This window comes from Podarcis cretensis (assembly GCF_951804945.1).
Source record: "Podarcis cretensis genome assembly, chromosome: 12".
Taxonomy (NCBI): Eukaryota; Metazoa; Chordata; class Lepidosauria; order Squamata; family Lacertidae; genus Podarcis; species Podarcis cretensis.
The window spans coordinates 34,333,494-34,357,666 of NC_137181.1; the positions used below are offsets into that span (position 1 = coordinate 34,333,494).

The window sequence follows — 24,173 nt, forward strand, 5'->3', positions numbered from 1 at the left end:
ATGGACTCAAATTCAGAAAAGCTTCTGCCCGAAGAAAGCTGAAGTCACATAACACTTCCCCTAGGCCTGCTGAACTCAGTGAGACTTACTTCCGAGTAGACATGCCTGAGGTTACATTTGTTAGTCTTGGTGCTACGAGACTCTCCTGTTTGTTTGTGTATGTGGGTGATACCCCCCCCTTTTTTTTTAAAGCAATAAAAATAAGATCTGATGCTAGAGTGATTATGATAAAAAACACTCCGGGAGGAAAGCGAAGGGGTGACTCCTCGTTCCGCTCGTTATCCCAATTTAATTCGGTGCATTTTATCGATCAATCTATCTATCTATCTCCTGGAGGGCGAGAAGAGTATGTCTCAGGGCCGTGCTAACTCAGACTCTGTAAAAGGGACGAAACACCGTGAATTTCTAACGCTCGGTGTCTCTTGGACGACGGCTCTTGCATTGCAGGAATCGATTTCCTGCGTAAACCCGAAAACCGAGCCGCGCTCCCGAAACCGGGTGTGCGGAAAAGGTGCCTCCAACCAGCGGTCGAAATCCCGACAGGTCGACCGAGAGGATGTTGAGTCGGAAGTCCTCGTGTGCTCGGCTAACTTTAGCATAAGTCAGTGCGGCCCGAATCCGAGCGAGCTGCGCAGTGGCATCGATAATTCAAGTCCCGCTTGGAGTAATAATCGTGACAGAGGGCCCGATCCACGGAGAAGTCATTGAAACGAACAGAAGCTGGGAGCGCTGTCCGTCTTCTCGTTCAGTTCAATGGGGTTCGTGGCAGGGTGAGTCTCTTTCGACGGTAACTCACACAATCCCGTCGCGCCCTACGCAACCAACCTTCCAGCTGGTTTGATGCGCGCCCATCTTCGGGCGTTTAAGAGCCTTGCGGTGTGACTCCGGTGTGACTCCGATTCTGTATGGCTGAAATACACTGCGGGTGCGAGATGCTCATTTATGGGATCGAGAGGAAAGGAACAAGCGGGACTCTACTATGCAGCAGCTAAGCAGAGCTTAAGTGCTCAGCCTTTCTCCATCTTCCACCCCTTTGCCCAATCCTGTGAACAGGATTCCTGCAAGGGCTAGATGACCCTCTGGGTCCCTTTCAACTCTACAATTCTATAATTCTATGATTTGTTACAACGTGTAAGCGCCTCGGGGCGGGGGCCTGGTGGAGTCTTTTGTTCGCAAAACCACCTCCCACACTTGAAGGCGTGGCCCAAAGCAGTCAGAAGAAGCCCGACTGCCAAGAGGTTCTTACAGAGCGTGTCTTTCTTGCCATTTGAACCTGCATCACAGCAATTTTGCTTTTTGCCATAGCCAATGCATCTACCACCATTCCTGGTAGGAGGCAACACTGGCTGGGGAAATTAATTTAGTGTGGCAATTGTATATGATCCACCGCTTGCTATGGATTTTCATTTTCTGGTCGCTATGCCCTTGTTCCAAGGCAAAATTATCTATTGCGGTCTCCCTTAAAGCTGCATTCAGGGTCCCACCAAGGCCAGTTAAGGAGCAAGTGGCAATATGTGGGTTTTTCCTCCCCCCAAGATACAAAGTTTATTAGAACTATAGATTAATTAAAAAAAATGAAAACCAAAAACACATCATTCCTAACAAAACGGTTGATCCAAGCTAGGAACACCCAGCGGCCTTGATCCAGAGATGCAAAGGCATTCTCTCAGGATTCCTAGCCGCCCATCCACTGTCTGTGCTTAAACAGGTGCTTAAACCCCATTGCCAGCCCCATTGCCCAGTCTCTTCTGCCACATCATTCCCTGTGCCATAACAAAAACCTGTTCCTGCTGATTCTTTCACACAGTCCTGTGATGTCTGGTCGAAACTGAAAGTAGTGGGGCTCAATGGGGCTCTGGCCTTAGATCCTCTAAAAAATTATACACAGGGTATAAAACGTCCCTACAAGAGCTGGAAACCCCCTTTCTAATCCTAGCCGGTCATAGAATTGGAAGGGACCACGAGAAGAAGAAGAAGAAGAAGAAGAAGAAGAAGAAGAAGAAGAAGAAGAAGAAGAAGAAGAAGAAGAGGAAGAAGAAGAAGGAGGAGGAGGAGGAGGAGGAGGAGGAGGAGGAGGAGGAGGAGGAGTTTGGATTTGATATTCCGCTTTAACACTACCCGAAGGAGTCTCAAAGCGGCTAACATTCTCCTTTCCCTTCCTCCCCCACAACAAACACTCTGTGAGGTGAGTGGAGCTGAGAGACTTCAGAGAAGTGTGACTGGCCCAAGGTCACCCAGCAGTTGCATGTGGAGGAGCGGGGACGCGAACCCGGTTCACCAGATTAAGAGTCCACCGCTCTTAACTACTACACCCCACTGGCACACGAGGGTCATTTAGTCCAACCCCTTGCAATGCAGGCATCATTTGACCATCACGGGGCTTGAACAAACGGCCCTGAGATGAAGCGTCTCATGCTCTATATTGACTGAGCTCTACCTCCTGGGTTCAGTCCCCTGCACCTTCGGGTAGGGCTTGCAATACCTCCAGACATGAGCCTTGGAGAGCAGCTGCCGGTCAGTGTAGACAGCAGTGAGCTACATGGACCAATGGTCAGAAGGCAGCCTCCATTGTAGCAACGGTGGTCCCAGACATATGGGCCCAGAGAACGTCCTCTTTAATTCAGATTTCTGAAACAGAAATGCCACCTTAACGATCCCACCCTATATTCTCTGGAAGGGATCCTATTTGTTTCCAGGAGGTTAACTTCCAGCTTCGAATCCATTCCTGGTTTGTAGATGAAAAGTACATTTCCTCCAGGGAACTCCCGGACTATGGGTGGCGGCCGGGTTCGCCCGTCCCACCCCCACACCTATTAATCCTAGACGTGAAGGCTGCGCTGGGTATTTTCTAGGAAGTGATTTGCACGCGTGAGGGGGAAAGCTGTGGGTGTTATTCAAATTCTGAAGGAAGCACTCTCCAAAACAAAGGCGCAGCCATTTACTAAAAAGGGTCGAAAACGGCTTACATCGCGTATTTTCCATGTGTTTTTTCTCAAACTCCCAACAATCACCCAGTCAGATCATTGTGAGGCAGATCGGCTTAAGTTGTTGCCTCCAAGGTCACCCGCCGCTGGATTTCTGGAGAAACACCTGAAGCCGGGATTGTCATAGCCAAGACCACGTCGTGTGATCGCTACGCACACCCTCGTTTTCCTCCAGGTATTCAATAAGGCACACCTGTTTTGAGGGACTTCAGCGCTCAGTTCCTACCCCCAAAAAAGGTATTGAAGTGTGGGGTTTTGTTTTTAGTGGGGTACAACGTTCTGCCTTGTTCTGTAACCCTTTATTAAATTCATCTCGGCTATCCGAACCATAAACACACGAGGGAAGTTGTTCGATTTGGTTCAATTTTACAGAATAGTAAAATAGATGGAAGATACCTCATACCCGACGTGGCCGATGGAGATGGGGAGACCAGCGTTGTGTTAAGGCAGTGTATAAGTCATCTCTGTCCTAAGCAAATTCAACTCAGCATCCTTCAGCATGGAGGATTCTCCTAATCCAAATTGCGGTGTTTTGTTTTTTGGGGTGAGGAGGAAATATATATGCGAGTTCAATCCCTGGCATCTCTAGGTAGGACCTGGAAGAGAATCCTGCACACATAACTCCTGGTGAGTTGCTCCCAAGTCAGTGTGTATAGGATTGGAGCCTGCTAATATAGTCGTGATCTGTAGTGCAAGCCTATCCATTTTTACTCGGAAGTAAGACCTACCTTGCACAATGGGGCTTCCCACAAGCAGATGATTGCCCTGCAAAATTTATTCAGAAAGTAACTTTCCAAAGAGCCCCCATACCAATGAAATTCTGCAGCCTCCGTCGCTGCGATTGCTTGCAAGTCGGTCACTCGGATTTCAACAGCTCTTTCTTTCAGATAAGCCAGCTAAGGATAGCAGATTGACACACCTCAAGCCAAAGATATCGACGGGTCTTGTATCCAGGATAGGGCACTATCAATTCTAATCCCTTTAATTTCTGTTCAAAGGGGTACCGAACATGGTGACCTTGACACATGGTTGGACTACAACTCCCATCGGTCCCAGCCGATATTACCAATGGTCAAGGAAGATGGGAGTTGTATTCTAACAGTATTTGGAGAGCGCCATGTTATAACAGGCACTTAATTCATCTTGGGTCCGCTGTGGATCCCTTAAGGAGCAGCCCAGTGAAGACAAGGAGTAGGGGTACAGAGGGGTTCACCACCTGTCCGCCGCTGTCTATTGTAGAAGGCATTCCAGAGGGGTGGGGAACAAAGGTGCGTATTCCTTCTCAGGGATGTGTCTCTTACAAGTCCCCCCACAGTGTTGGCGAGGGATAAGAATAGTGACAAGGGTTATCCAAGGAAAAAAATATTGCTGAAGTTCCCACCATCCCTGACTGTGGACTATGCTGCCTGGGACTGATGGAAGTTGTGGTCCAACAACATCTGGAGGAGGAAGCAATGGCTGCCTGTCCCAGATTGAAGACTGTTATAGAAGCGAGTTGTAGACTCCCTCATTGCAGGGGGGTTAGATGACTCTTATTGCCCCTTTCAACTCTATGATTCTATCAAAAAGCTTGAAGAGTAGAACAACTCCACTATGACTAAGCCTTTGAGGACTAGAGTGCTTGGAAGCGGATACAAATGTATATCCTTCTTTCCGAATCTTTGCCACAACTATCCTGGCTCTCCTTCTGGAAATGGACAAAAGGTCCGCCTGCTACATTCGTCTATCTGAACAAATACATTTTTAGACCACCTTTCCTCATAGGAACAAGATCCCTGTCGTCCTCTCAAGAACCCTGTGAGGTAGGCTAGGCAGGGAGAGAGTGACTGGCAAGCAAGCCCGGCTGAAATGAATAGAAGGAAACTTGACTTCCTCGTTAAGGCGCTGCCCTCATTTGGGATCACTGAAATTCAGTGGGAACTCTGCATATAAGAACACAGCAAGCTGCCCCGCCTCAGGTCAGAGACCCCGCCCAGCCTAGTGTCACCTGCTCTGGCTGGCAGCTGCTATTCTCCAGGGTTTAAGGTAGGAAGAAGCTTTTCCCCAAAACTGGCTGCTTTTGACTAGTTATGCCAGGAACTTCAGCATGGGACCTTCGGTGTGTCAGCTCCAGGTGTGGGCTCTAGCACTGGGCTAGGACTCGCTTACATGGATGGGCTGCTCGCGTCTTTTAGACTGGACTCCAAGCCTCGTTGGAACCGACGGGATCCTCCGTCAGCTAAAGACTCTCAAGAATTGGGTCGCATACTCAGAAACTCTCCTAATAGTTCAGCCAGGTATCCCACCCACGTTCGACCACGGGGAATGAGGCGCCTGTGGGCGGCCCTCAGGGTGTCTTTGAACTCCATTTCCCGTCAGCCCCAGCCAGCATGGCCATTGGCCATGGAACCTAATAACACCTGGAGGGGCGGGGCCTACCAACTCTGTTCTGCAACCCGCAGGATGACGTCTCCCCAGGTTCCAAGGTTCCAAGGTTAAGGCTCAGCACTCAGAGATGACATTGGAAAGCTCAGTCGGTAGAGCATGAGACCCTTAATCATGGGTTCGAGCCCCATGTTGGGCAAAACCATAGGACAAGAGCGGTGGAGGTCTCTCTCTCTGTGTGTGTACTATGTCAAAGGCATGGCAATGGGAAAGGAGAAGGCTCTTGGCTCAGCGGTAGAGCATCTGTCTTGTATACAGAAGATTCCGAGTTCAATCGCTGGCATCTCTAGGTAGGACCTGGAAGAGAATCCTGCACACCTTCTGCCACTCAGCGTTGTCAATACTGAGCTAGACGCGCGAACAGTCTAACTCCGGATAAGGCAGCTTCCTGCGTTCCTACGTTCTTTGCAAGGCAAAGTCTTTACAAGCAATAAAAAATGGGGCATTGTGGGGAGCGGAGGGTTGTTTCCTCGATTTAAACTTCAACTTCCTTTCTTCCAAGCCTGGCTCTGGCTGTTCACTGGCAAGAAGACGGAGGGGGAGGGGAAGCGCCCGGCTGGCAATTTCCACATCTGTTCGCTTCACGTGACAATCCCTCCACCCTCAGTTCCAACATCTGGCCAAAATCAAGCTCCTTCAGGTACCTGCTTAGCTGTGAAGCTCCCCTTTTTCAGTGCTGGCAGTAGGATCGCCCCCCGCCCACTCTAAATTATGTGTCCGTCCTCACATAATCACAGAAAACATAATTTGGAACAAAATCAGCAGCTGCGGGGGTTGGCGGTGAGCAAAAGCTGTAACAGTTAAGGCTGCAATCCTATGCAGTTATTTGGGACCCAACACTTGCGAATTATACTTTCGTGTAAACATGCGCGTAAAATCAATCTGCCATCCGATGCGCCCGTTTGCGTACATTCGACCGGATGCGGCCAGTTCCTCTGCAAAGTTAAAGGGTGCGGAGTGCCGTGGAATTCTCTCGGACTTACTCCCGAGTAAACACGCATCGGATCGGGCCGTGCAAAGTGAAAGAAAGTCGCATTGACCTCCCTTCACCCTGCTGCCATTCCGCAGCCTATTTCCTTTGCAAGATAACTTTCCGTTCCAAATGCAGAATCGTCAAGGCTTCCTTTTAGGGGAGGAAGATTCGGATCGGTCGGTGTTTGGTGGGTGTTTCCGCTCGAATTCCAATCGAGAGAACCTTACCTGTTTTATATTCCTTTCTCGGCACGTGCGGATGACAACCGAGAAGGAGAAAGCGAAGTCAAGCTTCTGTCCTCCTCAGCTCTGAAGCTTTGACGTGACAACAAGCGCGTTTTCGGCGCAACCTCGACAGTTCGAGGCCACGACAGGCAGATGTCCACCCGATTTGACTGCCGATTAGGTTACAACAAGACTGACGTCCGTTGTGAAGGCAAAGCGGCAGACGCGACTGACATCTCTCTTTGGGAAGACTGACACCTCTCCAAAGAAAATACGAAAGCCTGGACGCTGCCCTCAAGATCCGTGCCTTTTACAAGGCTGACTTCGGGAGTCCCATTGCCTTGAATGGGACTCTCTCTTTGACCAAAGAAAATGCCACCAGCTGCCGCCGGCGCATTCAGCTTCTGCAGGGAAAGATTTCCTCTTCGTCAACAAAAACCGGGCGCATGAAAAATCAGACATTTTGAGCGCTCTCAAAGGGCGTCGAGTTTTTTCCTACTTCCTTGAACTTTTTATTCTAGGGTTTTGTCACCGCAAAGAGGCTTGCGGCATTTTGAGAGAGCAGCAGAGCAATGCAATACGTGCCCACCCTGAAGCAAAGTCCCATTTAGTTCCATGGCGTTTATTCTCAAGAAAGGGAGGCTGGCAGCATCGCAAATCTCTGAGGGCATCAGATTTCGTCCTCTGCCCAAGGAAGGTTCTGTGCCAATTTACCTGGGAGTAAGGTCCCAGTAAGTAAGTAAGATCGTGAAGCTGAGGCTCCAATACTTTGGCCACCTCATGAGAAGAGAAGACTCCCTGGAAAAAGACCCTGATGTTGGGAAAGATTGAGGGCACACGGAGAAAAGGACGACAGAGGACGAGATGGTTGGACAGTGTTCTTGAAGCTACCAACATGAGTTTGACCAAGCTGTGGGAGGCAGTGAAAGACAGAAGTGCCTGGCGTGCTCTGGTCCATGGGGTCACGAAGAGTCGCCCTTTACTTACTTCTGAGTAGATACCAGATTGCACTGTTAAGTCTTTTAAGATGCCGCTCCTTTCTTGAACGGCGTGTTTCCACCCTTTCAAATCGAATTGCAAAAAAAAAAGCTTACCATGTACGTATGTGTAAGATAGACCATTTCATACACAGCTGCGGCAAAAAGACGCATCTGAGACTAATCAAAAGCAGGAAGTCATATTGGCCATTAGAACAAAATTCAAACAGAGACAGTAAAAGAAGACCTTTATTGGGATCAAGCAAGGTTCAGAAATGTGCCAGCTTCCCAGTAACTCAGGACTCTTCAACAGAGTAAATTCTGAAATGGAATAGTTCCTTCTTCGCAACCTTCTAAGAGGTTTCAACAACAAAAAACTACTTTTTGATCAACGCCGACATCATGGGTTTAATATCAAGCCAAATTTCTCACCTCCACCCCTCCCGCTTGGCTTAATATAGATGATATCTCCTGGACTCTGAAGTTTGATCACTTTCTCCTAACATTTTGGTTGGTCAGTATAAAAAGAGGAATTTGTATTCCCACCTTCAAAAGAAAAATGGCCGTTCTGCATTGTAATCTAACCTGTATTTAACCACTTTAGCCTATTCGGAGAGTATCTACCTGGGGGAAAAAGCTTACTTGTTTAGGAGGCAGATTGGGGAAGACCTGCCCCCCGGAAATGACACTAGTGTCCCTGATGTGAAGAACACCATTCCTCCTCAAAGCTGGCAATTTAAGAAAGAAGGGGAAACGAGGTGGAGATATTCTGTATTCAGAGAAACGCCTCTCCTCCCCTTCCCCAACAAGCGTCATGAGGAAGAGTGCTGTATCACACAAAAGCTGGCACACCACACCATGAACGTCGGTCGATTTCATGAAGATATTTTTTCTCCCCCTCCCTTATATTAAAACCTCGTGATCTAGAGAGATGACATTTTCGGAGGAAAGAGCAACCGGGTGGTTTTCTTTGGGTTTCTAAATTGAGGGTTGGATCTTATGATTCAGAACCACTTCTAGGGATTCTAGCTGATGAAGGACTCCTTTAACCGGTCAAATCGACGTGGGTATGTCGAAGCACTGTTTAGGAAAGAGAGAGAAAAGCCACTCCCCAATACGAAATCACGTTTACTGGGAAGCGAAATGCAACTGATTTGGATGAGATTTATTCCCAAGTAAATTAGTTCAAGGGCTGAGATCTTCCCATTCCAATGTTGCTTCTTTTTAGCTGTCTGCTCTAAAGCACGTGATTTTTATGTAGTAGAAGCTCAGATTGGGGGGGGGGAAGGATGCGACTGCTTAAACTAACCCCTCTCTCGGCATCTTTTAAATCCAATATTGATTATTCCCAAGCAAGGCAACCCTTTCTGGATTCGCCGATCACGTGCTCAGTTGCTTCTAAAGTGGAAACAGGGTCTGCTGTTCAGAAGAGGGCGAGGGATGTGGAGAGGGGGGGCAGCCTGTGCGAGTGATTTTAACCTGCTCCACCTTGAAGTGACCTGCCAAATGCACTTTCTTATTTTATAGACATCTGGGAATTCCATACATGCCTTAAACGCCAATTACACACCTTCTTCAAAGGACACGTGCTTTGATTTGCCAAGAACATTTAAAGTCGGCCGAAGTTTGAAAGAAAAAAGAAAAAGCACTACTGCAAAAGAAAGAGGGGGAAAGAAAACGCATGGGTTTTTTTTTAAAAAATGGTGGGGGATCCTGTACAATGTTCTCTGCCTGGAGAAAGGGGAAGCGGGGAGATTATGTTGTTTTGTGAACGAATCGATCCGGTTTGGGGCCGAAAGCTTCTAATTTTCCAGGGTCTTCCAGACTGGAGCGGGGCCTGACCTCATTTATTTCACTAAACCTAGAGTCTTTCTTTCTTTCTTTCTTTCTTTCTTTCTTTCTTTCTTTCTTTCTTTCTTTCTTTCTTTCTTTCTTTCTTTCTCTCTCTCTCTCTCTCTCTCTCCCTCTCTCTCTCTCCCTCTCTCTCTCTCTCTCTCTCTCTCCTTCCTTCCTTCCGATGGCATTGCTTAAAGAAAATGGACCAAACGTGCGATTCTATGCACTCTCCCATGAGCAGCACGTGCATTAGGATTGCAGCTCCATGCACAGTTACTCTGGAGTAAGCACTACTGAGCCGCAACCCGAGGCCTGGGATGCGCGGATAACCTACCTGACTCCCTTTGCTCTATTACCGAAACAAAAGGTGTTACGCTAACTGCAAATGCAGAATCCCGAATCGGAATCGAAACCAATATAAGGGGAATAATAATAATAATAATAATAATAATAATAATAATCACAATAACCGCAAGAAGAAGGCGAATCGCGATCACTTATTGCTATTACCCGTCCTTCAAAATGCACGCAACGATCGAGATAAGGCTGAACCTGGAGGCGAGGGGTCGTGCTCTTGTGTGGTGCCAAGACCCGCTGGAGGTGCTCATCGCCTATCTCTGGTGCTCAGTCTCACGGTCTCGGGTGGCTTTGTGGGATTCTCTTCCCATGCCTCTCTGAGGTTCCTCCTCCTGACCTGAATCTGGTCTGTTGTACCAACTGGCACCCAAGAATCCTTGGAAGGCTTTCAATGGAGCCTCCTCGGCGAGGAGGAATTAAGGGTCACGGATCCGCATCATGGATGGGGAGGGAGACTGCGGCTCCTCCAGCTTTTGCTGGACTCCGACTCCCATCAGCCCCAGTCGATGGGAATTGGAGTCCAGTAGCAACCAGGAAACTCACCCCGAAACGGTTTTCCAGGCAGTACTCGAATGAGAGGGTTCTTTCCCACGAGTTTCTCACTGAACTCAAAGCCGCAGGAACAGCCTCAGTCAAGAGCTGAGATTTACAAGTCTCAGTTGCACCCCACAAATAAAACGTGAGCTATCCCCAAATCATACCTCTCTATGGTCTGACGCAGGGTAAGGTGCCTTTCAGGTTTATAACCTGACTTTCAGTTTACAACCTCAGTCAAGCACACAGGGGTGGCGTAAGCACATAGATGTGTTAAAAGCACCCACCCACCCAAGAATCCTGGGCACTGAAATTTGTTAAGGGTGCTGCAAATTACAGTGCTGCGATGGGCAAACTACAGTTGCCCGGATTCCTGGGAAGTACGCTTTACATGTGCTTTTAATGTATGGTGTGTTACACAGCCACGGTAATCATATTTATATTGACAAGGAAAGTAGGTCTCCTTGCTTAAATATTGAACACATATTACTTCGAAATATGTTTCCTTGACTGCCCTGGGATTTTCTTTCACCGCTGCTTGGACGACACTCCAGCTGCGATCCCCACCCCATTGCTCTTCCAGAGGGCTTCTATGTATGTAGTTCCTCAAAAGTATTATGGGATTTAGTGGGATTTACTCTCCAGTAACTGTACTTACTGGTGGCGCAGTGGGTTAAACCACAGAGCCTAGGGCTTGCCCATCAGAAGGTCGACGGAGTGAGCTCCCATTGTTCGGTCCCTGCTCCTGCCAACCTAGCAGTTGGAAAGCACGCAGTGCAAGTAGATAAATAGGTACCGCTCAGGCGGGAAGGTAAACGGCGTTTCCATGCGCTGCTCTGGTTCGCCAGAAGCGGCTTAGTCATGCTGGCCACATGACCCGGAAGCTGTACCCGGCTCCCTCAGCCAGTAAAGCGAGATGAGCATCGCAATCCCAGAGTCCTCCGCGATTGGACCTAATGGTCAGGGGTCCCTTTACATTTTAAGTGTACCCTAAGATGAATCCAGGTGAATAATAGGACACTTTTGAGTTAACACAATAATGCATAATTTATGTAAACCGCTTAGAGGTTATGAGGATTGTGTGGTATATAAATCCGGTTAAATAAATATGATATAAATTGATGAGGATTGCCCCCCCCAGGGCCCTAATATTTGCATGCTAACGGATTGCATCGTTTGATATAACGTAATTGCTTCGGTTTGGATGTTTTAGGTAGGATCGCCTGCCGTTCATCATATACCCCATTACATGCTTAAGATCCAAAACGCGTCTTCTCCAAGCCGTAGCAATTCTCAACCTAGATACCCGCCTAAACCAAAACCCACCCACTTATTTACTCAGAATATTCCATCCATTTCCTGAACCTGTTCCCAAGCAGGGCTGCAGGCCAGCACCACTTTACTTCGAGGTAAGCTCTACTCCACGATTACGCCATAACGAATTTGTCACTGCTCCACAAGACTCATAACTGTTTGTGTTTCAACAGACGAATACATCCCCTCCGGAAATGAAAATTAAAGGTATCCCAGTGGACCCGGCCCTCCAGACTGGTTTGTGTGTGGGTGTGTATTCTGCAACGTGTCATCGTTGACACAATAATAGTGAATTACTGGTGGAGTTCCACTGGTCCATCCACACAGTATTCCGGTTTATTCGTTGTTCTGCAGTGTCTCCCCAACGTTACAGCATTAGCGCGGTCTGCAGGGACGCTCTTTCGCTATAGCTGAACAAAAGAGGCACACAAACCCGGAATATTTGGGGCATAAAAAGTTACGAGACATGCACCAATTGGAAACGCAGCATGCATACCCTGAAACGTTTGCAGGAGCAAAAAGTATTGAAAGCACGACCACCGTGATAAGTACTAACGATAAGGGTAGTGAAAAGCCGTCTGCAGGGCCCCCGTGTCTTTAAAGTATCTGTGCACCCTTACATTCGAGTAAGCCCTGCTGATCTCAAGGAGGCTGACTTCTGAGTAGACCTGCCTAGGATCGTCCTTTAAAACAGCAATCCTCGCAGCCCTTTACTTTGCAGCAAGCCCCATGGAAATCAGAAGGGCTTACTCGCGAGTAAACATGCCCAGGACAGCGCCACCCAGCCCAAAACCCCGTCACTGCATGGGACGAAGTTAAGACTTAGGCACAAACACTACCACCAACGCCACCCAAATACACGCGCCCTTCCTCCAATTTTCATTGGATCTGCTTGGATTTCCCTAACATTTGTTGTTTCCCCGCACATTTAAGTTTGTTTTTCATCTCCCCTCGCCCCTCAAAAAACAACAACAAAAAAACTTTTTTAAAAAAAGATTACAGATGCAGGGAAAAACCGCCTGACATCATGAGAGCGGGGACAAACGCTCACTTTGAAGGATTCCTGGGCAGGACTTCAAGTGAAATCGTATGCCTGAGAAGAATTTGATACTGGACTAGAGAAAATAACTAGATCGGCGTTTGCCAAACCGTGGAATGTGCAAGAAGGCTCCGCGGGCGCTCTCTCTCGCTCTCTCTCCAGCGCGCGCGAGGGCCAAGTTGCAGCAAAAGGTTGCCTTGCTTCTAGGGCAGTAGCAACAGCCCCAGCGCCGCACACTCCATTCCCTGCACCAGGCCACCGGCAGCCGGAGCCCTCGCTCTCTCCCCCTTTGATTGGCAAAAAGAAAAGAAAAAGTCCCAGGAGCCTTTGCAGAATTAAGGGGGAGGTATGTGTGTGTGCGAAGTGGGTTGCTGGGGGGGGGGTATCCCAGAATTCATTTGTCTTCTTCCAGGTTTCTGAGTGCTCCAAGTCCTCTCGCCAGTCATCAGAGCCCTGTTTCGCAAGAGGATGAACACCATGGCAACCAAACATGGCCGGCTTCCTTATGGGGAAGCAGATCAGTGGGTGAGGAACGTACAAGGCTTGAGGGGCGGGGAGGGAGGGAGAGAGAGAGAAGTCAGAAAAGTTTGGCTGCTCCAAATGCAGCTTTGACTCTCCCCACCAATTGTCAGCGAGTTTCTCAATACTCAGAAAACTATAGCCATCCTTGTTTTTTATGTTACACACAGATCTATATATTGATCATCTATCGATCACCTTTCCTCCAATTTATCCTCGCAATAACCCTGCAAGGTAGGTGAAACTGAGAGACAGTGGCTAGGCCTAAGTCACCCAGTGGACATCACCATTGAGGGGGGCAGGGGTGCCAGCTTGAATAAAAAATGGGGGGGGGGTAAGCCCCGCCTCACATAATCACAAGACAGGGAACACACACACCGTTGCTCATCAACTTTGAGGAGGTCAGAGTCCTTAAATATTTTATTTGGGGTGGGGTGGGCGAAGGGACCTCGGCACCTAGGAGTTGGCTCCTGTGGGGTGCGAACTTGAACCCTGGTATCTCAGGTACTGACTGGTAGGCCAGCAGTCTGCACCGGCCCCCAAAATACCCAAAGCAGGAGGCGAGCTGGAGAATGCGAGAATCCATCCTATGGCTCTTTAGCATACCAAGCGAACGCCTTCCTGCTTCAGCTAATCCCACAATGTCCTAAATCCCAAACATTTCCCTAAAGGGCCATCTCGACTGAGACGGTAGCATCCTCTCCCTTCCTCCCAGGGGTGCCAACTTGAATAAAATATTAGGGTGGGGTCAGGTAAACCCTGCCCCACATAATCAATCACAAGACTCGGCGTATGTACACCATCTGAATGGCAATGGCCATCAACTTTGAGGGGGCCATGCCACCCTCAAATATTTTATTGGGGGCTGAGGGGACCTTGGCGCCCAGGAGTTGGCTCCTATATTCCCCCACCCTCCTCCCCTCTCTGAAAGAAACAAGGGGTGAAATAAAAAACCGAATATCTACAGTTCTATGATCCTTTACTAAGGAAGGATACCAATACCACCAGCTAGCCAGCATAAAGAGGGTGGAAGAGAAAGGTGCCTCTGGCCCCTGTTCTGAAAGGGGAGGGGGGACGGTGGCCTTCTGGACGCTGTTGGACTTCATCTCCCATCAGTCCCAGCCATCGTGGCCAATGGTCAGGGCTGATCGGAGCTGGAGTCCAAACAATATTCTGGAAGGTCACCAGTTCTCCACTCGTTGCCCTAGTTGGAAACCCTCTCCAGGCGTGACGGACGCTCTCCCCACCCTCCAGCGCAACGAATAACATATCAAGGCTCCCATCCCAGTGAAAGTCGCCTGTATTTTCAAGCACGCCCAATGAAACCGAAGCAAGCACCCGGACGCCTTTTACCTGGAAGCGAATCCCACTGGTGTTTGCCCTCACTTCCGCACAGAAGTATGCAAAGAATGACATCGGATCTCCTTTCAGCGCCAGAGCCTAAGGCAGCCTTTGGAAACGAGAGTACTTGGAAATCAGTTCCGCGGGAAATCAGCGGGCCTTACTTCCGAGTAAGCATTGTCCAGTTCTGGCTGTAAGGCTGAGATAATTCTGTGCATCTTTATTTGGCTCAAAGGGGCTCAGCTCCCCAGGAAGTGCATTTTAGCCTTGGAGCCCTACACACCAATCCTGAACATACTTTCTTAGAAGAAAGTTAGGCTGGGGAAAAAACAGGAAGGCGGGTAGGCCTAAACGTTTGCTCAGAAGTACGTCCCACTGGATTCAAAAAGGGTTAGTCCCATGTGTAGGGACCCAGGATACAGTACTAAACAGCCTGATCCTGTGCACAGTTACCCCCACTGAATCCAACGGGAAGACTTACTCCTCACAAGCGCCTGCAGTCCGAGGAACCGAACTGAAACCAATTCCTCTCGGAGTAGGTGAATGAATTCGAATTTCAGGCGTAGGGCGTGAGCGTCAGATTTACACGGGGATCCATAGATTTAGAAACAGGCTTCCTGAAAAACCAATGGCAACTACCGCACACCATCTCCACCGATAAATTCGGAGATGCCAATCGGGGACAACTTTTAGGATCAAGTCCATTCAAGAGGGAGACTGGACAAAGGTTTTTGCACCTTACCTTTTTCAACAGCACAGACCATGCTCTGATTCCTGCTCTCTGCTTTCTAGCTCTCCTCCAGGTCGGAACTGGCCCCCCAGATCTTCTGCACTCTCAGGCCACTTCATTTGGGGAAATCCGGTCGATTCCAGAGCTTGCTGGGCGACACTGCCGAGGGTACCCTTCCTCCTTCTGACGGGGGACGGGAGATGGACCTCCGCAAGCCTCAAATCCAGTTTTGTCAAAGTCCTGGCTAATCCCCTTAAACACAAATAAACTCTGCCGTTTATCTATCTATTTATTTATTTTAAAAAATTCTGTCAACAGCGCTCACCGGCCCCCGACACGGCGATGGTGAGAACCGTGAGGAGCTGGGGAAGGCGGCGAGAGGTGGCCTAAGGATGGCCAGGGAAAGGTAAACAAGGCATCCGGAAACGTCAACCCGAACCTGAGCAAAACAAACAGGGATGGTTGGGATGAGGGAGACCAGCCCGGCTTATTTATAGGACCAGAGTAATCAGACATGGATAAGGCAGAGCAAACTGGCATCTGCTACCTCCCAGATGCTTCCATTTCAACACAAATGCGGATCAAGGACCTCAAAGACCGCTTTGCATGGCAGGCAGCTCGCTTCCTCGAGTGTAAACCCGCGCGGATCTGAACCGCAGGTCGGCGTCAGAAGGCGCTTTGGATTTTGCAGCTCAACCCAAACTAGCCGATCCGAATGGTTTGGGGCGGGGGGCGGGAGAGATGTGCTGCCGGATCTTATTGCACGTTTACACGAAAGGAAGCCCAGTTGCCTCTGGCTTGAGAAATGCTAGAGGCGCCAACGGGTTTCTGTCGAATGGGCACCGCGGGGAGGATCGCGTCGCACCCAACCGTGTCAGTTAGATCGGGAGTGCCTCTACTTCGGCTTATATAAAGTGGAATGAAGGGGCTGGGGGGGGGGCGTCACTTGGGAAGGGATAAGGCGAGCCCAGGGGTTGCCCGACGTGCCATTTGTTCGCCTGGTGTGAAACAACAACATAAAAACTGATCCTTAAAAAAAAAGAAAAGCGGTGAAATAGGAGACCTTGGTTTTCCCTACTCCTGGAGTAAGCCGCTCGCCTCCGAGCCACCGTTTTGATCACCGCTGGGCTGTTGCTATAGCCGGACACGCTGCTTGCAAGCAAAGCTCCCTCCGAATGAATGGGGGCTTCTTTGCTTGCAAGGCGTTGAGTTGGGCGTGGGCTGTTTTCCTGCATGGACATTCGTCGTCGAGTTCCTTCTGCGGCAGTACCGTCTATTTGTCTGATCGATGGCAACAAAACAATCGGGGGGTAAGGGGACACGCACACACAGTCTGAAGACCTCAAGTCTGAGGCTCAAACTTTCGGTCATCTATCTGCAACGCCGCGCAAGTCAAGGGTTCGCCACTTCTCATTGGAAAGCCAGCGTGCCTGATCCGAGGAAGTCAGTCCCAGCAAAAATCAATGCGATCTCTCTCTCTCTCCCTCCCCCACCCCCCGGCTTACTTTCGAACACACGTTTCTGGAGGCAGGTGTGAAAAACCACCACCCACTCCCTGCTCCCGACTTAATTCGTTACAAAAACAAAACTCTGGATGCATTTGGCTTATGGATGGGCTTCAATCAATCTCCACTCCGCCCCAAACCCTCAACAAACACAAATAGCTACGCGACCGCTGAGCACCTTTATCTCCCCCCCCCCCGCCCGAGATAACAAGAAACACAGCGGTGGATAAATTGCATGCAGACCAATGGGTGGTTCTTAATTTAGATCGAAGGAGGATGAGGATGATAATAATATTAATACACTACACTTTACCATTATAAAATTCGCTATTTTGATTAAAAGGGGGAGAGAATCCGAAGTCCTGCAAAATCTTCAAGCAGAATCATAAAGCTGTCTCGATAATTAACACTCATGTGTCTGTCAGTAGCTAGTTTATTTGCGTTCTTCTCTCGTTTGTTTATATTCCCTCCCCCCCCCCTCTCTGACCCTGGCCCCTTACTCTCCTGGGTAATTTCAGATCTACGCGATCGAGCATTATTTACCTTCAGTTTCAAGCCCGCTTTCCTCCGTACAGACCAAACCTTAAAATTCTTTTAACATTTCAATTTATTTATTGCAGGAAAAAAATATACAATGATATTTACAAAACAATCATAAAAATAGGAATGCATTTAGACACCGGATCTATTTGCATTTTTTTTTAACATGGGTCATCAATAAATAAATAGAATGTTTCATTTTTTTTCCTCTCGCTCTCCCCCCACCCCATTTCCCCCTCCTTTTTTCTTGCAGGAAAAATAAAATATAAATGAAAGAGGAGCAGGATATAAGAGTTTTGGAGCCCATAATGCATAGCTACCCTAAACATATTTTCTTAAAAAATATATTTTCCTTTCTCACTCGTTCTAAACGGGTTTTTTTCTTTCCGGGTTTCTCTGTCATTAGATCTGTTCCAAAAAGAGAGCGAGGAGAATGGGGGGAGTCCACAGTAACGTATTTCCTTTCATGAGTGGCTCATAAACTCTCTTGGGAATGCATGCATGCAAGAACAAAAAAAAAAAAGGAAGTAAAGAGGAAAAAAAGTTAAATTCCAACATTCTTCGTCAAAATAGAAAAATAAAAATAAAACCGGTTCAGATTTTTGATCAGAATGCAGAGATGTCTGGTAGGGCCCTTTGGCCGCCTCTGGATCAGCCGCCTCACCATCCGAGGAGCCCCCCCCCCCGGGTCTCTCGCCTCTCCTGGTCTCCCAACGCCCTGCTCCTTGCAACGTGGGCCAAGAACGCCGCTCAATTTCCAAGAAAATCCTTGGCGTTATATATTGTCTTAGAGGGAACAAAGGGGGGAGAGAAAAACAAAGGAGGGGAGCCGAGTCCAAGTGCAGAGTCTCTCTCTAGATTGTCCGTTTTCTCTCCTTCTTTGGGAACAAATGTCATCTGCAAAAACCCAGAGACAGAAAGAGAAGAAGGGAATGTTGGTTACTGGAAATGGAAAATGAAATATATTGCGCACATATATTAAAAGAAAGAGGCATATTTTAAAATTATTTTAAAAAATGAAACACCTCCTTCTTTCGGTTGTGTTACTTTCTATCTCTGCACATGTCCATTGTATATATTTTGGTACACCGCCCTGGTTGAGTACGATTGAAGGGCGGCATAAAAATACGCATCACAATTCCAGCAAATAACACCGCTGCAAATGTTTGATTCTAGCCTGCTCTACACAATGTGCTTCTGTGTGTCCACGGGGGTGGGGGGAAGGAGGAATTAAAGCACAAAGGAAGGAGGGGGAGGGCCCTGCTGGAGAGGCATGAAATTAGGAAACGCGCAGAAGGGAGTGTTACGGATATCTAGGAGAATCTAGTGCATGGGGGGGGGACCGCTTCCCCCTGGTGCTCTTAAGATCAGCTACTTGGAAGCAGGTCCCCTCAGATCTGGGGGTAGCTTGCTTTCAAGGAAGCCTGTTCAGCAACCCGAGGTGGATCCTTTCCCAGTCGCTTCAAGGAATCATAGTAATAATAATGGTTCATGAGTTGTCCCCACCTAATTTCCCTGTGTGCGCTGTAAGTACTGCTAGGAGACTGAGGCACAAATTTAAAACAAAACAAATATTTTTTGGGGGGTGGAGGGGAAGCAGAGGCTGGTCGTGGGTCTCTGCCCATCCGGAGAGAGGCAGTAGGAGGCTGGCGGGCAGGCTGCGGATTGCGGCTCGATTGCAAGCTGCGATCCCCGTGACAGTTAAGCTGCTTTGTTTAACCTGACCAGGTAGGCGCTCTGGTCTGGGCCCTCAACCTCCGGCCTAGCTCAGCAGTCGCCTGATGCTACTGGAGGAGAAAATGCTGGGCGGCCCTTGGCTTCACGTAATGCTCCAATCCCGATCATGTTTACTTGGAAGCAAACCCCAAATGCCTTCAAAAGGGAGTTGTGGTGGCGAGGAACCCTGGCTGCCCGGATAGTCTTATTTGCACCCCAATTCATCCCCGCTGCTGAGCCGATGGGACTTTTTGCTCCGGGGGAAGCGTGTACAGTATAGGATTGCAGCTATGCATCACCCGGGTACTGCTCGTGTTTTCCCTGGGGAATGTCATATGCAGCTCCGAGTAGGGTTGGTACTTTAAGTACGTTTGCACAAGACTAGACCTTAAGCTGCGCTCCTGGGTGGGTCTGACTTCCCAGTAAACATGCATGGGATCGGGAGTTGCGGTGCTTCCTTCTCTCCCAAATTCCCACGCCACCCTAAGCGTTTCCTGAAGATTCCACGGACAGGAACGTGTAGTACATTCCCACGTGTCTGTCCTCCTCAAGGCCGCAAGCCAGGAGACTTACAGCCTCGTTCTATATATTTACTCGGAAGTCAGTTAATGGAGCTGCAGCCCCAATAGGGGAGACTCTGCGACCATCTCTCAGGCCCTTGAACATCTCATTATACGCCACATTTTGTTAGAATACTGAGAATTAGGTTGCCTACACGCCACTCATTTCAAACTCATGACTTCGCCCAAAGAACCCCGGGAACTGTAGTTCCTTAAGGGCGCTGGGAATTGCAGCTCTGTGAGAGGTTAAAAACTACAAACGTTTGGGAGCGGAGTGTCTCTTTGAGTTCTCCCGCAGCTTTACGTGGTTGAGTAACCCTCAGCAGAGTAAGGCTCCATCCCATCACCATTTCGATCAGTATTGATATGTACTACGGATAAAGGTTCGAATTAAGGCTTCAAATCCATTTAGTTTCCAAGAAAGCAGGTTTAACAGTTCGATCCTATCCATGCTTGCTCCTTAGGTTTTCTCCCTAGGTGTTGTGTGCAGAGGATCGCAGCATCAGGATGGAGGTACAAATGTACTTGAGATTCTTCCACGGTGGCGCCACCAGTCTCTCGGCTGGGACAAGTCAATGCTTGGCTACCAGCTCGACCGGACTCCGTGGGACCTACCTCCGAGTAAACATGCACAGGAGCCGCCTGCTGACCTAAGCATGTTAATTTGGCAGCAGGTCTGACTGGGATCCGTGGGACTTACTCATGGGAAGAGGCTGCAACAGTCACTCATAATAAGGACCTGTTTGATTATGGGGTCTCATCTTAAATGAAGCGGCGTGCGCTGACTCTGAGACTCTAACCCAACATAGAACGCTTTGCAAACCTTAAATAAGAAGTCACCACTACGCCCAAACCAGTTTAGTTGCGTAATTTGAGAGATTATGTTTAGGGCAGCCGATCCAACTTGCCTAAGAATCCCAGAGAGAATCAGTCAACGTCCCATCAGACCTTCGGGACCCCGATGCCATAGGCATACAGGGTTTTTTTTTTTCGCGAGAAAAGGAAAAGGCGCATTTAAGACTCCCCACAACCCGCGATCTGCTTCCAACAACCCTTTCCTTGGGAAGGAGCTCTCTCGGAATCAACGCATTTGGAAAGTCCGCAATATTTTTTGGGTGGGGCTAACTAAAGAAAACATTAAACTTCACGCCACAGCCACTGTCCAACGCAGGGCACAGGCTCTTTAAAGGAGACGCTTCTGTGGACTGCGTGTTGTTTCTGGCTGGCTCCACGGCCAGTTAACCAGCCTTGAAGTCAAGAGAGGACCTCCGCAAGAAAGCGTGTGTCGAGGATCTAGCGGTGGGTGTGTGGGTCAGCGTTAGGAAATGCGATTCCCTTCCTACTCAAGAATTTACTTCTTCCTTTTCAAGCCGAAGTGGCCTCCAAGGAAGCCTTCTTGGGATGGGATCACCCGGATCTCCCCCGAAGTGGAGGGCGACTCGAATACAGTAAATGCCGAAGTGGGAGCTTTTCTGCTTTGGGTTGGCGAATCTAGCGAGTTCGCTGATTGTTTGCGAGCGGGGTGTCTGCGTGCATGGAGGGGTGTCTAGCAATTGGGATTTTAAATAAAGGCTTTCCCCTCTTCCTGATTTTTGGCCTAATTCCCTTCTCAGGCTGCAGGCCCAGAAGTCTCTTTTCAACCTTTCCCCACCACCAAGGAATTTGGATCGGGTAGGGAGGATCCGGGGTGCACCTCGGTAAGACATGTGTTCAGAAGGGGAGGGAGATGGATGCCTTAACAATACACTTCAGGGGTGGACCCCGCTCTCTGCCATCCAAGGCGACTTGCTACCCTCGCTTTTTCGCTTGCTCCTATTGGTCTAGCCTGACTTTCCTTCATCCCGCACGCGGAAATCCATCCCGCTTAAGCCGGGCTGCTAAGGCCTACGCGCGCTGCTTTGGAAAGGCAGCCTTCCATCTTTGAAAGCTGGGGGAAGGCAGGGCGTGTTAGTCCAATGCTTTTTTTCCACCCCAGAAAAAAGTTAGTCCGCTCTGGAGTCCAGAGGGACTTACTCAGGAGGATGCGGGAAGTTAAGGAGGCGTCAGAGTGGCGGGCGAGCCTCAGCATCTCCGAAACCGGGAGGGAGCGTCCTAGAGGCCCTCTTTCTCCCGTCTCCAAGAGAGAGAGAGAGAGAGAGAGGCTCTCTCCCTACGGATCTTTGCAAGTACCAGCGGTCTTGAACGGATTCTTAACTAGCACTGAAGTGAGGATTCAAAGGGACTGGGGGATAACTCTCTCTTTCTCAAGCAAAGGATCGAGAGGAGGGGAGAGAGGTTGTGAGACAGGAGTGCTTCCTCAAAAGGAAGCCTAGCCCAGCTTGGCCTGCAGGCAAAAGGCCCCGATTTTCCAGGGAACTTGGCCGCTCCACCCGGATGCGTGTCCGGGGTCCCGAGATCGTGCGCAAAGCGAGTTCCTTTCTCAGTCTAGGCGAGGCTGCAGTCCAGCTGCGCCCGCCCGTCTCAGAGGGATTCCTCGAGAGTCAGGCTGCTCCAGCAGGCCCACGGCGAAGGCCAAGTCTGAGCGCGGGGGCCCTCCTTCTTCCCAGATCCCAGATCTCTCTCTCTCCTGCCCGTCCCGTCGCGTCCCTTTCCCGCTTACCTCGGTCTCCGGCCGGGCCAGTCGGCGCGGGAGGCTAGTGAGAGGCGGACATGGACCAGGCTCCCTCCATGCGCCAGACGGAGAAGGCGTAGCTGAGGCGCTCGTGGGCCACATAGCTGCAGCTGGCCATCTTGGAGTCGAGCTCGTCGCTCTGCAGGACCTGGTAGAGGAAGTCGATGTAGCGCGCGGCCAGCTTGAGCGTCTGGATCTTGCTCAGCTTGTCCGACGGCAGCGTCGGGATGATCTTGCGCAGCGCCGCGAACGCTTCGTTCAGCGACTGCGTGCGCTGCCGCTCGCGCACGTTGGCCATCACCCGCTGCGTCTGGAGCTCCTCGTAAGATTGCGGGCTGCCCCCTCCGCTGCTGCTCCCGCCTCCGCCGCCGCCGCTGCTCCCGCCGCCGCCGCCTCCGCCGGATTTCTTGCCCCGCTTGCCTTGCGCCGGGCTGCACGGCTCCTCGGTCGCCGAACCGATCCCCCCGCCGGCTCCTCCTCCTCCGCCTCCTGCGCCTCCGCCTCCTCCGCCGACCCCGGCGGCGCTCCTTCGGCTCGATCGCCTCTTGCGTCCCCCTCGCTTGCCGGAGCCCTGAAGCTGCTGCTGCTGCCGGTCGGGCTCCTCCTCGCTGTTGCTCAGGCTGTCGTCGGCGGGCGAGACTGGAGAGTTCGACTCGTCCTGCTGCATCATCTCGGGGGCCAACCCGCAGCGCGCTGAGCAGCCCTTTTTAGGGGGCGAGGGAGGAGGGGAGAGGAGAGGGGGGAGGAGGAGAGGGTGCCTAGCCAGCCAGCTCCCCCTGGCTGGATCCTGGGCCTGCGGAAGAAAAGGAGGAGGAGGAGGAGGACCAGGGTGTGGGTGGGTGGGGGCTTTGGGGGAGGGCCTCAGTTGGGTGGGTGGGGGGAGGCCATCGGGAGCCGGGGGGAAAAAGAGAAAGAGTGAGAGAGAAAGAGAAAGAGAGAGGGCGACGAGGACGGTGGAAATCTCCCTGGCGGTGTCAGCTCCCCTCCCGATGGCTCCTTGGAGCTGGCTGGGAGTTGGGCGAAAGTTGCAGCCAGGGACGCTCTTATAGCTCCTGCTGGCGGAAAGTTCGGGGGCAGCGGTGTCATTGGCTTGACGTGGAGAGGAGGGACTTTGCCGAGGTTGAGAGGAAAGTTTCCGCTTCCCCCCCGCACCCTCCCCTCCCAAACGGTTCCCAGACCGTTAGCCAGAGATCGAGTGGAGGAGCCCCCGCTTCCAAAAACCCCGGGTTCCCCTCGTTTGAAGTAGGTCTCAGAGCAGATTGCTCTCCGCCTTTCGGAAAAAGAGCTTTTGTTAAGTATAGCAAAAGAGAACCCCGATTTCCCCTCTGACGGCCTCCTAAGCTCAGCAAGCCGTTTCCTTCCGAGATTGCGCTTTTAAACACACTCCCTCAGCAAAGCCAGATTGTAGTTTTTTGCTCAGATCAAAATCAATACCTTCGCATCCCACCCCGTTTCCTTGAAAGCAGGGCCCGTTGGCTTCCATAGGCTTGGCTTCCGAGACCCTCATTCGCATGTATATTTCAGCAGGTCTGGGTTCGCTGAAGCCATTGGTTCGCAACTGCAATGAGCCTTCCAGATCAATGGGTTGGGGATCAAATTGTGACCGCGCGGAGTGGGGAAGGATCCCCGCAACAGTCCAGCTAAAGCAAATCGCCACCAGTCTCCTTTTCCGCTCCGATCCCCAACGCATTTCCTTGGAAGGGCTGCGATCCTAAAGGTAGGCGCAAGTTCTGCAAGTGAATCCCCGTGAAGAATCCACGGGACTTCCTTCCGGGTGAAGATGGCTAAGAGGAGGACCGGAGTCCTGCAGAGCTGGCGGATTCAAATTTTAAACCGGCTCCCAATCCGCAGTGATTCTTACTTAAGCCTCTAATCCAGTTTCGCTCCGCAGTGCAATTAGCGTGTGAACTCAGCTGCCAGCCCCCCACCGCTTTAGCGGGGAAGTGAAACCCTCAGATCATCAAGGGGCGACCTTGCATACCAGTAGCC

General features: G+C 50.2%; 1 protein-coding gene and 2 long non-coding RNA genes across 4 annotated transcripts; 1 reads left to right on the top strand and 2 right to left on the bottom strand.

Moving 5' to 3' along the window:
* Nucleotides 1–2,923: 2,923 nt before the first annotated feature.
* On the bottom strand, nt 2,924–7,477 carry LOC307199755. The gene is made up of 2 exons (XR_013832160.1): nt 6,609–7,477; nt 2,924–3,206 (listed from the first exon to the last, which is right to left on the bottom strand). It is a non-coding gene; the product is annotated as an uncharacterized lncRNA (long non-coding RNA).
* A 5,609-nt stretch (nt 7,478–13,086) lies between these two features.
* LOC307199397 lies at nt 13,087–15,790 on the top strand. Of its 2 annotated transcripts, none has more exons than XR_013831968.1 (3): nt 13,087–13,187; nt 14,390–14,692; nt 15,315–15,790. It is a non-coding gene; the product is annotated as an uncharacterized lncRNA (long non-coding RNA). The 2 variants fall into 2 exon arrangements; XR_013831969.1 differs by lacking the exon at nt 13,087–13,187 and adding an exon at nt 13,277–13,415.
* A 1,556-nt stretch (nt 15,791–17,346) lies between these two features.
* On the bottom strand, nt 17,347–23,321 carry TWIST1 (twist family bHLH transcription factor 1). Its single transcript, XM_079948209.1, has 2 exons — nt 22,173–23,321; nt 17,347–18,194 (listed from the first exon to the last, which is right to left on the bottom strand). The coding sequence occupies exon 1, from the start codon at nt 22,852–22,854 to the stop codon at nt 22,207–22,209; it is 648 nt and encodes a 215-aa protein (XP_079804335.1). The 5' UTR covers nt 22,855–23,321; the 3' UTR covers nt 17,347–18,194; nt 22,173–22,206.
* Between the last annotated feature and the right edge of the window lie 852 nt (nt 23,322–24,173).

What these genes read in the sequence shown, in the direction of transcription:
- TWIST1 (XM_079948209.1), bottom strand. Translation starts at nt 22,854, where the DNA reads ATGATGCAGCAGGACGAGTCGAACTCTCCAGTCTCGCCCGCCGACGAC.